The sequence below is a fragment of the Gracilinanus agilis genome, chromosome 3 (genome assembly GCF_016433145.1).
Source record: "Gracilinanus agilis isolate LMUSP501 chromosome 3, AgileGrace, whole genome shotgun sequence".
Lineage (NCBI taxonomy): Eukaryota > Metazoa > Chordata > Mammalia > Didelphimorphia > Didelphidae > Gracilinanus > Gracilinanus agilis.
Genome location: NC_058132.1, coordinates 181,801,926 through 181,816,702, shown reverse-complemented (window position 1 = coordinate 181,816,702; position 14,777 = coordinate 181,801,926). Strand labels below are relative to the sequence as shown.

General features: G+C 38.9%; 1 protein-coding gene across 1 annotated transcript in view; it reads left to right on the top strand.

The window, feature by feature from the left end:
- The first annotated feature begins 499 nt into the window (after nt 1–499).
- TMEM123 (transmembrane protein 123) overlaps nt 500–14,777 on the top strand; it is an 81,016-nt gene continuing 66,738 nt past the window's right edge. Inside the window, exon 1 of the mRNA XM_044669006.1 lies at nt 500–1,046. Within this exon, the coding sequence (XP_044524941.1) occupies nt 500–1,046 (547 nt within the window). The remainder of the gene's footprint in view (nt 1,047–14,777) is intronic.

Sequence of the window (14,777 nt, the reverse complement as noted above, 5' to 3'; positions counted from 1 at the left end):
ATAAAGGAACAAGTCTGCTTTTCCTAGAGGGGGGTAAAGAAGTTGGAGGCATTCCCTCCCCCTCCAGGGTCTTTTAAACTTCAAGGGTCATCATATACAGAACTGAAAACGTATTGTCTTTAATGCAAAAGTTTTGAGTTCTTTCTGTAACAAATGAAGCGTAGTCTACCACCAGCGCGAAATAACCATGATTTCCAAGACCCAACCCACACCCCGACCCCTGAGTGGGATGTAGAAAGGCAACTGTACCAGCCCCTATTTTTTCCCCGTCTATTCTTGCAACTTTTGTTATCTCACTTTCTATTGCACCCCACTCAAACACTCCCCCACCCCAAAGTGAGCCCTAGTGAAAACTACTTTTCAAAGACTTCCTCTTCCTCAGAGCGCTCCAAGTCGGCCGAGTTCGGGCCACGCGCAAGAAACCTACGTTGATTTTTATCTAAACTAGCGAAAATGGCCATTTCCGAAAAGAAGGGAAACCGTTCGCATGTAAGCACACATGAATGCGAGCAATCAAACAGCGGTGGCTCCAGGCTCCCCGATCCACGTTCCCGAGCTCGAAGCCTGCCTCCGCAGGGAAGCGGAGGAGCCAGCCTTCACCACGCCCAGTATTGCGCGCTGGGCCCCCGCAGCGCTGCGCTCCGCCCCGCCCCGCGTCCATCTCGCCCTCCCCGCCCGCCCTCCGCAGGTTCTCCGGCTGGTCTCGTTGCCCGCCCCCTTCCTGGCTCGGGGGCTCCTGGACCCTATTTGGTCATCCAGAGGGAGCACCGAGCGAGCGAGCCAGGCAGCTATCGCGGAGCCGGCGCAGCGCGCAGGAGAGGCGGAAAGGTCCACGTTGCGGGCTCTGCTCAGCGCCTGGGGAGCGAGGACTGGCGTTGGCCGCAGCCTCCACGCAGATCCCGCGCCACTCTCTGTTCCCCTCACGACCGGCCGGCTGGCCTGCCTCGGAACAATGAGACTCTCCGCCGTAGCGACTTCGGCTCCCTTGCTCGTGGCTGCGCTGCAGGTGCTGTTCCTTTTGGAAGCTGCTCATAGCCAAGACCTGAGTAAGTAGAGCAACCCTTAAAACGCGGAGCCCCAGGGACCCCCGGACTGCTAGAGCCTTCCCCGGGGGCATCTCGCCAGCCTAAAGTTGGCTCTTAAGTTTTTCGAGCAAGTTCGGCATCTGGCGGTGTTCCTGGGCACCGCTGTTAGCCATACCCTAACTCGAGAGTGCAAAACTGGGAACCGGGAGAGTGTTGTAGGAGAGGATGGAAATTGGGGTTCCGAAAGGACCATTCGGACCTTCAACTTGAGCCAGTTGTTGATGAATTGTACCGGACTGGGCTGCGTGGCTTGTCCTTAATCATGCAAGGGTGATGGGGGTTTTCGCTGATGAGATTCGAGGTTTGGGGAGCAGATGTATGTGATCAAAGTTAGGAGTTAAGATGAGAAGGAAAAGAAACCTTTATAGCATTTGATCCCGGTTAGTGTTTACTGGAGGATATGTCGAAGGCGCACATTTGGAAACGAGATGATGAAGTAGGCTGGAAAAGCTAAACGTGTTGCTTGCCCAGTTTTATGATGTGCGAGTAGGGATTAGGTTCTCCATCTCTACAGTTTTTATTTTTCTCAGTAAGTAATAATGAGCCAAGCCATTTACAGTTTGAAGGAATCAGAAGGCCAAGCGTGAAGAAAAATAATTCAGTTTAAAAGTGAGATTTTAGGAGTCTCTGGAAAACTGCTGTGTAACAATATGCCCAGACACCTTTTCATCGTCGTAGTTAAGAAAAGTAAGTTGTTTCCTGCTCCGGTACACAATACGGACATCTTGTCTTGGGGGGCGGGGGAGGAGGGGTTTGCTGTTGTGAATTTTTTTCTTATATTACCACAATCCTGAGTTAATGAAAAATATTCCTGAGGACAGTGGAAATCAATGACCAATTCATTTTGTTATCTCGCCAGTGTTTTGTTATCTCTCCACTGTTTGGGTTGTTGTTTTGCTGTTCTTTGAAGATTTTTTTGTCCATTTCCTGCTTAAGTGTTTTGGGGGTACTGCAGTCCACTGTTGTTATCCAGTTCTACTTGCAAATTCTGTCTGCTCTTTGCCAGCTAGTATAAGACTTCTGATTACTGGGGAATGAGTCATCTAACCCAAATGCAGTGTCTCTTGATCAGCAAGCTAACAAAAACTACTTTGAAATAAATGAACTCAAATGTTTTGTTGTAAATTCCTAGACCTACTCAGTCTTCAACATTTTTTGTTTACATTCATGCTAGTTCTACCCAATCAAAGTTGAGTGGAGAGAAAACTTGCAAAATTGCCCAGACAGTTTAGGTGAAACACCTGCCTTTGCTCAAATTATCTCAGCGAATCAGACAAAATGGACGTTTTTTTCTGAATTTGGCAGATAACCATGAATTGGTAGTCCTGGATCACTTAAAGTAAGGATCTGGTTTATTGTCTACCTTGGCCAGATCCTTCATACTTTTTTTTTTTATTTAACTGATCATGTGCTTAATCATTTAAAAGAAAATTTGCTCCATTTGTTGTGCAACATTGTCTAGAATCAGGACTTCTGAATACTCAAGATCTCTGTCATTTTGGTGTAAAACTTTTGTGCCATTTCTGCAGTCATGCTCTTCCTCATCTAAGTCAGGACTTCTGCTTTCCATTTATTTGGGCCCATAGCATATACTTTTCACTCTTTCTAAACATGCCATATTCCATCTGTAAATCAGCACTAACTTTCACTTAGGGCTATAAAGATACTGTCCATTTCCAAGGGTTCTAACTACCCTAGTAGTCATTGAGTGCTCGAATATCTCATGACCTGCTTTTTAAGTGTTGTAAAGTGGTATAATAAGAGAATTTTCATCTCTCAGGTTTTTTCTTGCATTTATTTTTTTAAGCTTCTAAAAATACTTAACTTTTAGCACTTTTATATAGTTCTCTATAGACTCAGTCTAGTGATTTGTCAAATAAAACAAAACAAAACAAAACAAAAAACAGAAGCCATGAATCCAGAGACATGCTGCCCCCTTCAAAGCAGTTATTTTGGGAGTCTAATAAGACTTTTGCATAAATTTGTTCTAATTGATCAGCAAACATTTACCGCAGGCATTCAGGGTCCTTCAAGGATCTCAGTCTGCTTTTCCAATCTTATTTCACAGCGTTACTCATTACATAACACATTTCAGTTCAGCTATGTTATAGTTTATTGATCTTGCCTTGCTTACTTCTGCTTCTCTACATTTATGTTATACCACCTCCAGTGTCTGACATGGCCTTCTTCCAAATCTGTGACTTCGAAAATCTTTCCTTTTCTTCCAGATTCAGATGCTAGTGTTCCCTCCTTCCCTTCCTTTCTCCCCACATTTTGAGGTTGGCTATCTGTCCTCTGTGTATATTTGTATCTGTATCAATAGATTTATTTAAAAGTGTAAACTTAAAAGAGTAAAGAAGAGGTCTGGGATAGAGTTCCCTTTTTTGCAGTGCAGTTAGACACATAGGCCAATCTTAGTAGTTATAAGTATTTTACAGGCAAAAGGAACCTTAGAAATCACCTAATCCAAGCCTGTCACTCTCCAAATAAGGTTTGGGGAATTAGATGATTTTTTGCAAAAATGCCAGACAGGCTAATTTTTAAGATAATGAACCTTTTATCATTTCACATTTGAACTCATATAAGGCCTTCCCATTTTAATTTGTATAAGTTTCTGGGGAAATGGGAGCAAGATAAGAGGGATTCAAGGCAAAAGAAACTTTTCAGGCTCAGTCCTTTAGGCCTTCTGGTGTCTTTAGGCCATAACAAAAAGAGAGATAGTGGCCTTTTCCGGTCCCTCTGAAGTCTGCCCTTGAACTTGGCCCATGGAAGTTTTTCCAAGTTGCCTTTTTTTATAAGACTTTCTAGTGAATGTGTAAGGCACTCCGCTCCGTTACTTCCTCCATTCCAGGACAACTTGGCAAGGTAGCAGAAAGCCATGGGTTTATGGGATTTGCAGTTCCTCAACCTGAAGGTTTTGATTAGTTCTTCCAATGTAACCAGTAAAAAGATGGTAGGCCTTGGTCCTTGGTTACTATAAGAACAGTGTCATGATTTTCCTTCTTGCTGAGACCGGTTTGGCATCAGTGAAAGTGACACTTGCAGAGCTGGCCCCAGTTCTTCCAGCCTTCTCTTTCCTTCTCCCTCCACAATGCATGGCTTTAATTTTCTTGGTGAAGTAGGAGGCCTCTGCTTGAGAGGCATCTGGGAATGGGTGGTGTGGGTGGATTGAGAGGTTTTTGAATGGTCACTGCAGGAAGTTTTATAAGGAGTAAATCATGAAGGTAAAAAAAAAATTTTTAGAATTTTTCAGAGAAGGGACCGGTGAAATTGTGTAGAGCCAAATTTATACAAGACTTTAGTCTTATTATGTGACTTCATCCACAGATTGTCATTAGCAGTTGAGTAGGAATTGGTAGGTTCTTTCTGGACTTCATTTTCCCTCTGTAAAATGAATGGTCCCTTTCTACCCTTTTTTTTTTTTTAACCCTTAACTTCTGTGTATTGGCTCATAGGTGGAAGAGTGGCAAGGGTGGGCAATGGGGGTCAAGTGACTTGCCCACGGTCACACAGCTGGGAAGTGTCTGAGGACTAATTTGAACCTACAACCTCCGGTCTCTAGGCCTAACTCTCAATCCATTGAGGTACCCAGCTACCCCCCTTTCTACTCCTAACAGTAATGTTTAGTAATTGTATTTTTATTGTATAATCAAAAGAGCCCTGAATTTAAGATCAGGAGACCTGAGTTTGCAAATGAGTTTTGGTACTGACTTACTATATGATTTTGGGCAATATCCTTCTCTCTGAAACTCAGTGTTTTCATCCATACAATGAAGTTGGGATAAAAATATCATGTTAGGCCCCTTTCTGCTCTAAAATCAGTGGAGTTCCCGGAACATAGTAGATGTTTAATAATGCTTAATAAATGTATATTGATTCCTATTTTTTTATATTCTTCTAGAATTACCTACAAAATTGGTACAATGTTCTTTTGAAGAGTCTCAGTAGAATTGGGGTCAGATAACCTGGATTCAAGTCCAGATTCTCTTAATTACTATTTTAATGGCCTTAAGCTTTATTTCTCTGAGCCTCAGTTTCTTCATCTATAAATAAGTGTTTTGAAGTAGACCCACCTCTACGACCCCTTTCAGCTCAAATTCTATGGTTCTTTGATCATATATAGTGGCAAATGTTTGGCCTCTGAGGGTTGATTTGTATTTGGAAACAACCCAGAGTCAGGTTTGCTGATTAAGCTTGTGTGATATTATCTGATAAAAATATTGTATTAAGTAATTAATGTATACGGTAGCAAATAACTTTTAAATGCTGGTTACTTCCAGACACTGTGATAGGTGTCTTCAAGACAGGGCTCCTTTTTCTTATAAATTAAAAAGTGTTGACAAAATTTTGTGAACATAAAGATCCAGACTTACCTGGTGAGTTCAGTGCCTGATAGCTAATTGTATGATTCAGGGCAAATCATTTCACCTTTTACCTCAATTTTCTCATCTGTAAAATGTGGATAAAAATATGCTATTTATCTCGGGGTTATTTTGAGGAAAGCATTTTGTATAAACCTTAATCCATGTAAATACTAGCTATTAATATATAATAGCATCATAGAAACCTTTCAAATTTCTACAATGAAAATAAGGCATGCTGAGTATGAGAAGGGTTATTCTGACAAATATCTAAAGGGCATTTGTTGGGAATCTTTTCTTAGTAAGGCACATTTCCCATCTTATTGCCATTCCTAGGCCTGTTTAGAGATATAATTTGAAGTTTGAGGGAATGGCATTTTGACATATATAAACTCCACTTATTTTGAGTATTAGTTATAAATGTGTAGCCAGTAACCATTATATCTTTAAACTGTAATTTCACAATATCTCCCTCCAGTCAGCAAATTATAGTTCTATCTCTGAGAAATTGACACAGACAGTTTCTCTAAGGCTCTTGGCTCTTAATTTTGCATTTTTGATGATTCTACTTAAACTTTGCCAATAGGAGGAAATGGGTATATTGGTTACTTTTACCCTATAGAATCTATTTAAATTTGAATATTGCATTAAATAAAGGTTCTGTCAACATGGAATCTAGAAATCCCAAACTTGCAGCCTAAGATCTGATGAACTCCAAGTTTTAGGACTAGATTGTAAGTTGGAGACCCCCCAAAAAAAAGCTTGTACTGATTCCCTGTTCCCTTACCCAGAAGGGAATCTCAGGCTAGCAGTTTCAGACTGAAAATGGACCCTAAACTAAAAGACAATCCCCCTCAGATGGGGCCAAGCCCAAGCCAAATGACTCTTTAGCGGCACTGGCAGTCCTGAAGCTGAAGGTCCTGAGTTCCAGCCTCAAAAAGGAGTGTGTGATACAGTGGGAGAGGCTTTTGGAGATCAGAAGAGTCACTTGGCTTGGGCTTGGCCCCACCTGAGGGGGATTGTCTTTTAGTTTAGGGTCCATTTTCAGTCTGAAACTGCTAGCCTGAGATTCCCTTCGGGGTGGATTCTCACGGGAACAGGGAACAAGTACAAGCTTTGGGGTCTCCAACTTACATGCTAGTCCTAAAACTTGGGGTTCATCAGATCTTACTAGGCTACAAGTTTGGGGTTTCTTGATTCCCTGTTGACAGTTCCATTACCAATTGAGTAAGTCACTCTCCCTCAGAAACTTTGTCTTTTGGATTTAAGTTTCTTACATGGTATCATTTTAAAAGAACTAATAGAAACGCTAATTAACAATGTTCCTAAAGAAAAATAAAAAATTAAAAGCCCTTCCTTTGCTTCTTTATGCCTGGACTTCTCCCCCAAAATCAGAAGCCTAGGTATCTCATCAGTTTTGCAAGATTTTAAAGGAATAGAGGGGCAATGGTGGATGTCTCATCCTGCACTTAAAGGGCTGTTAAGAGTATGAGTACCATGATCCTTTCTGTCCTACGATGCTGGGAGTAAATGGATTTCTGTCAGAATATTAGATTATACTGGCACTTTTTCTCTCAACAAACATTCACTCAAACAAAGCATGGTGTAGTGGATAGGACTCTGGGCTTGGAATCAGGAAGATTCCAGTTCCAATTCCATTTTACTTAACCTCTCAGGGCTCCAGTTTCTTTATTTGTAAATGGCTTCCAAGATTTTTTCCATTTCTAAATCTCTTTGATCTGTGATCTCTTGATTACTATATCTCATGATCTTTGCTCAGTCTTCATCTCTCTTTTTTTTTTAACGTTTATGTCTTTTGACACTATTGACCACCCTCTTCCCCAGGATACTTTCTTTCTCTGTGACTTTTGTTGGATCATTATCTTTGACCTCCTTTTAGGTGGGTTCACCCTGAGGGTTCTATCCTGGGAAGCCCTTATTTCTCTACAATCTTACTTCTAGATCAGTGGTTCCCAAACTTTTTTGGCCTACCACCTCCTTTCCAGAAAAAATATTACTTAGCCCCTTGGAAATTATTTTTTTTAATTGTAATAGCAATTAATAGGAAAGATAAATGCACCTGTGGCCATCACCGCCCCTCCTGGATTGCTGCACTCACTTTGGGAATCACTGCTCTAGACCAATGATTCCCACAACTATATTCCAGCTCTTTTTGTCTCTAGTCTCTCATCTGACTGCTAGTCTCACATTACCAACTTATCTATTGGACATTTCCTTATAAATGTCCTCTCAGTACCTCAAACTCAGTACTTCCAAACACATTACCATTTTTTATCACCTAGCCACACACCGAAGCCCACCCCATTTCTTAAGTTTCCTAAATCTGTTGAGGGTGTCTAATTACTCAAGTCTACAACCTCAGTCAACTCTTTACTTACTCTCATACTTCATATCCAGTCAGTCATTGAGGCTGATCAAGTCTGTCTTCACATCTCTTGAATTCATTCCCATCTCCACTTACACAGCCATTACCCTTATTCAAGTCTTACTACTTCTTATCTGAATCATTTCAGTAGCCTCCTCATTGGTTTTTCTGTCTCAAAATCTCTCTCCTCTCCAGGAAGTCCATTTTACAAACAGCTGCTGAAATCCATATCCCTAAAGCCCAGGTCACTTCCCGTGCAATAATCTCCATTGGCTTTTCTCCTGCCTCTAGGGTCAAATACAAACTCCACTGTTTAGCATTTAAAAGCTTTGTTCTAGCTTTTTGTTGAGCATTTAAAACCTTTTGGCTCCAGCCTATCTTTCCAGGCTTGTTATGCAATTTATCCTTCATGCATTCTATACCCCTTTATTCCTGGTATAGGACATTCTGTCTCCAACTTTCTGTATTGTACTTCTGTCTCGGATGCTCTCCCTTCTTAGGTCTACGATTATGGAGTCTAGTCTGTCTTAATTCATTTAGTTGCCTCTTATTAGGAGGCCTTTCTGTGTCTCCTCATTTGCTAGTGCTCAGTCCCTCTCCCAGTTGTGTGTTTTTGTTGTTTTTGTTTTTTAATACAGACTTGTGATTTCTTCTAAATTCTGGAGAGGAACTTCTGTCCATCGATGCAGGTTAGTAGGTTCTCTTCGGTGTATCATCTTGGAGAGCTGATGAGCACTAAGAGCTTGAGTGACTTTTACAGAGTCCCTTTAGCCATTACTGTGTCAAAGGAGGGACTTGAAGTCAGACAGAGATGGGTTAGAGGCACGTTCTCAATCTGTTGTCATACTGCCTTTGTAAAGTTTACTTTTTAAATCTTTTTTGTATTTACTTGTTTAATTACATGTTTTCAGTCATAGAATCTCAGCTCTTTGAGGGCAGAGACTTTTCAATGTTTAGTATCGCATCCCTGGTGCCTGCTGTAGCACCTGGCTATAGTACAGCATATACTTAATAAACACATTGATTAATTGGTTTTGTGTGCTAAGGACTAATGGGATCTTGAAGATGGTAGGGGAGATACAAAGATAAATAAGATGGGTCTGCGTTTTCAAATGTTATAAGAGATAACTCAGATAGATAGATAGACAGATGGGCGGATGGACTGGTGGACTGGTGGGGCAGATAGAAGGATAGACAGACAGATAGATAAATAGGTAGACAGACAGATAGATAAATAGGTAGACAGACAGACAGACAGACAGGTAGGTAGGTAGGTAGGTAGGTAGGTAGGTAGGTAGGTAGGTAGGTAGGTAGGTAGGAAGGAAGGATGGACCAGATCTCTTTAAGATTTGTAAAGCTGATAGATAGATCTTATTTAACTATCAGTTTAATCACTTTAAGAATTGCCAAGCACTTTGCTCACAGCCCTGTGAAATAAAATGTTGTCTCCTCTCTTACCTGGTTCCAAATTTCATTCCTCAGCACCACAATGATAAAAGGCCCTAGAGGATGAGGAATTTATTTACACAGTCAGGATGAGTCCTCCACAAAAGGCTTATAGGAGTTGTTGAGCATCTCCCCAGAAAGAATAAACTGCTTAAGAATAAACTAGGAAAGAATCATTTTATCACTTTAGAACATAGGAATCTTTTCACCCAACTATCACTTAACTACTTAAGCTGAAGGTCAATAACCTAGCCTTACAACTTCTTCTGGGTGCTCTTTCTCCCATTTCTCTTCCTTCTTCTGGTGGATCAAGTATGAACAACTCTCATAGGGACATTTTGATTGGGACATTTTGTCCTCCAGTTCTGGATCGTCTCAGGATTGCTCAACCTGGTAAGAGTCAAAATTTGGATCAGGAGTACAGTCTAAACCCTCTGATAGCACCCTCTTTCCCCATCCCATCTCTACCATAAAGTGAAGATCCCGAAAACTCGGAGACTGGTTCCATTCTGCTCTAAATCTTTGATCTCATGATTCAAATTTTACATATCAGGAAACTGAGACTCAGAGAAGTTGTGACTTGCCCGTGGTTACACAAATAGGGAGTGTCAGAGACTCCCAAGTATGCTATTCTGCTATGATTTGCACATTTCACAAATGTCGGGTGAATCCTAATAAGAAGTAGAAGGAGATAATTTGAGGCTGAGATTTAAGGAAGACATCATATTTGGTTTAGGCCTTTGATGGATAGGCAGGATTTCAACAGATGGAGATGGTGGGAAAGAAAGTATTTTAAGCAGAGAGTAAATAGCAGGAGCAAGTACATGGAGTCAGGACCACTTTGACATATCTGGGAAGCATAAATGTTCCAGAGGCCAAAGAAGTAGTAGAAGATAGGGCCAGAAAGGTAGACTAAGAGTCAACTTATTGTGAGTTTTGAATTGTATTTAGATGGTTGTCATTTCAGAAATTTCCTTTCCAAATTAAGAAAACCATTGTTGGTGAATACATTTCATGTTAAACTATTATATCTCAAAAAAAATCTAATGTTTTTGGGAAATGACATTCTTTTATTTATACAATCCCTAGTGCCAGAAGAATTCTTCTATCTTAGGTTTATTCTGTTCAGTTGGAAAGTAAATAAACTCCTTTAAAAAAAAGTCTTAAGAAAAATCTGTTGGTGGTTTTCCTTAGAGTTCTAAAAATAAGATTTTACTTTTTTTTAAGAAAAGAATAGGGTCACCTTAGTAACTAAGCTTGGTATAAATATTCACTATCTTACAATTTCCTTCTAGAATTTCAGAAAGTTCTGACACATCAGTGTTTCTAGGTGCTGACTTGACTGTTCAACTAATGTATTTACTGCTTTCTGGAGAGGGATGATTAAAATTATTCTAACATTTTTTTAAATAGTTAAGCATAGTCTGGGTTTGTGTTGTATATTTCTATAGCAAAGACAACATGCATTTGGTGGTTATTTTTCATTTGCTATAGACTTAAAGATGGTACAGTTTTAATATTCTTGAGAAAAATAAACCTATCATTTAAATGGATAAGACATTGTAGTTTTTGAGTTTTCTTGCACAAGGTTTCATCTCTGTTAACCTTGGGGTAGTATAATAGATAGTAATACCAGAGATGAAATGTGAAAACTAGAAAGCTTCTTTCCAGTAGTTTGAAAGATTCATGGTCCTAAAAATGAGTTAATAAAAGAAACCTACAAAAAAAAGAATGTTATTTGATTTTGTTTTGGTAACAGCCCTGGAAATCATTTTTAGATTTTTTAAATAAATATGTTGGTAGTGCTTTCTCTGTACCACTCCTTCCACCCCCACTCAGATTCACTTACCTCAAGTTTAAGGCACTCTTTGGATCCACATTCCTAATACTTGTTAGCATAGGAAGCCCCTACTGGTGTGTTTACTTTTAATAGTAAGCCAGTTGATACCATTAGCTCAAGGGGAAGATATTTCCTTTACTGGCACAGTAACAACAGAAGCTACAAAATAGTCCTTCCATAAACCTGGAGCACACATTCAACAACAAAATAAGTAACATCAGTAGGCACATAGCTAGACTATAGTAGTAGAAAAGTATACATGGAGTTATATGTGTGACCAAATTAACACTTACTTCTGGAACTACAGGGCCTGATATTCTTTCTCTTTTCCTTAGTGTCTCATGCTTTTCCTTCTGATCTCAGTTACCATTGGGCTGTCTGTCTCTTCTCATTGCCAGGCACAGCATCTCTGTATCCCAGCTGTACTCTCTAGGTTCTGCTCTTGGCTGGTTGAGGAATATCCTACTGGGTGAGTTGTTCCATTGCAAGACACCATTTGAAATGGAGGTGAGGGTGAGGGAGAAGGAAGAACCCTTCCATCCTCCTACTAGCAGTGCCTGTGCCCTGGTAGAAAAGGTAAAGGGCAGTTCCTTCTCTAGAACCTGGTCCTTGTTCTACAGGGGCACTCTTCTTGACTGCTAGAAATATCTCGGCTGGAAGAGATGATTCCTTAGAGAGTGTGTCTGCAGAACTGGCTGACTTGCCATTATAGACCATACTGTAGGTGATTCTTTTAGCTAGCATCAATAACTGTCTTGCCTATAATGTCCCCTTTTTTATACTTGCAATAGTCTTCTGAATTGCCCACTAAAGATGCAAGCTACTTGAGGCGTACATCCTTTATCAGGTACAAAATAATCCACTCCAAGTCTGAAAGGATAATTTCTTTAAAAGGAGGTTCTCTTAAGTTATAAAGAAAAGTAGCAAAAATCTTCATGTTGCTGTTGTTTGTACCTTATGTTTTATAATTTTATCAAATAAGCTTTGAGCCTTCAACTGATCAGTGTGCTTTCAACCAGCTCCCTACTATATTTTATTTTTATTTTTTATTCCACACATATAATATAGTGAACAAATATGATGGTTTCGTGTAATTTTCTGTAACCATGATTCCAAGATGAGGGATGAAATTCTCTGTAACTAAGACTTATTTCCAGCTTTTTGCTATTATGTAAATCCCTAAGATGAATCATATTGGTGTATTTGGGTTTTTGTTTTTTTTTTCCTGCCATTGACATTCTTAGGGCATTTACTCTATAGTAGCTCTCTAGGTCAAAGGGTATGAATTGCTTAGTAATTTTCCATGCAGATTTGCTTTCTAGAACAGTCTTGACCAGTTCATAACACTTTCAGTTCTGCATTACAGTGTCTATCTTCCCTTAGTTTCTATCCTTTAGCATTGACTCTTTTTATCTTTTATTATCTTTGACAGTTTGACAGATATGAGATACTTCAACATTGTTTCAATTTGTATTTTTCTTAGTAGTAATTTAGAAAACTTTTTTCTTATGGTTGATAGTTTGAATTTCTTCTTTTGAAATTTTGTCCAAATCTTTGTGTGTGGTGTGGGAACTTAGCACTTGTTCATATGTTACCTCAATTTCTTATATATTAATTATCAGACTTTTATTAAAGAATCAAGTTTTTTTACCACTCATTTTCCTCTTCTAGTTGTACTTATATTATTCAAACAAAATATTTGCCTTTTCAATATTCAAAAAAATTTTTATCACTTGCTTGAGCAAGATAGTGTAGTGACAAAATGCTGGACTTAGAATTAGGAATTTGAATCCTACTTTACATACTAGCTATGTGATCTTGAGCAAATCATTTAACTTCTCTTTACCTCAGTTTCCTCTTTTGTTAAATTGTAATAATAGCACTTATCTCAGAGAGTTGTTGTGAGGCTCAAATTAGATAACTTTGCAAACCTTGAAAAGCTATCAATAATACCTGTTTTTATTGATTATCAGATCATTATGTTATTAAATATATCGACATCTTTCCATTTTCCTCTGGTCTGCAGTTGCAGATAAGAAAGGGAAATTATAAATGTCAGTCCCTCAAAGGGAATAGAGGTTTCTCTGGTCTGTGTGACCACAACATTTCCAAGTGGTCATTGGTGAAATAAAAGAATATATGCAAAAAGAAGTTTCTTGGGACTGTTAAATGCATGTAAGTCAGGGATTTCCTGCATATGCAAAGGCTGGTATTGTCAAAAATATTGGTTAATATATGTATATTTTTTGCTAAACTGGATATTACATTAATTTGCTAACATAGCAATAATACAAAAATTAAATTCAGCAATACTATAGATCTAAGAGGATAATGATCTGTGATGTGGATGAACTGACCAAGATATAAAAAGCATGCTACTGCAGTTGTTACACTATTATTTTGTTTTAAATTGGGCAGATATCTTTCCCCAATTAAGAAATGGGTCAAAGGTTATGAACAAGCATTTTTCAGATGAAGAAATCAAAGCTATCAGTAATCATATGAAAAAAAGTTCCAAATCACTCATGATTAGAGAAAGGCAAATTAAAACAACACTGATATACCTCCTCATACATATCAGATCGGATCAATGTGACAGAAAAGGATAGTGGTAAATGTTGGAGGGGATGTGGCAAAATTCTGAAGGACTTATGACTAGGAATGCTATTTGCCTCCAGAGAAATAACTGTTGAGTTGGATGTTTGCAGATCAAAAAAATACTATCTTTCATGTCATCGTATTTACATTTTTATTTGGGGGGGGGGTTGAGTTTTATGTGAGTGTGCTCTTACAACAATGACCAATATGGAAGTGTGTTTTGCCTGAAGATACATATATATCCCAGATCAAATTGCTTACCATCTCTGAATGGGGGGAAAGAAGGAGATGGTTTGGATCTTATAATTTTGGAAAATGTATGTTGAAAATTTTCTTACAGATGATTAGGGAAATAATATCTTTGAGTTTAAAAAATAAAAGAAAGAAAAATTCATCAAGAAAATTCCAAAATAAATGAATAAAAATAAACTTTGGAGCCCTTAAAAATTCCACAATGTAGGCTTTGCTTGGCTTCTTTTCCTAAGTCCACTCAGTCTGTGACAGAAATAAATATATAAATAAGGCAGATATTTAGGGTCAAACTTACGGGCTGTAGATGTTGCTTATGTATGAAATGATTCTGTCTTGGACTTACACTACTCTACAGGCCCTCTAAACCCTATCTTAGGCTTATAAATAAGTTCCAATAAACAGAATCAAAAGGAACAGGAACAAAAACTTACTTTCTTCTTGGTAGGAAAACCCTTTCAACCTACTCTCTCATTTTGGCAGAGCATCCTTTTGTAAACTCTCCAAACAATGTGGAGAAGCAAAAGAAAGTGAGAAGTAATGTGGTATCGATGAGAACTTTAGGATATGACTTGTGTATTCAACTCTACAAGGATCCTATGAGAAAGATATTATGCAAACCTTTGTGTATTATTATTATTGCTCTTAATAATCTCAGCTTCTTGGCAAAGTTTCTAGAACTAAAAGTGAAAGGTGGAATCTATTCAGAAGTGTTCTATTTTGTTGTTGGAATCATTTTAGAGGTGTCTAAAGTGCTCTATTAACATTTAGCTTTGCTACAAACCATATACAGACGTTATGTGAGTTCTGTT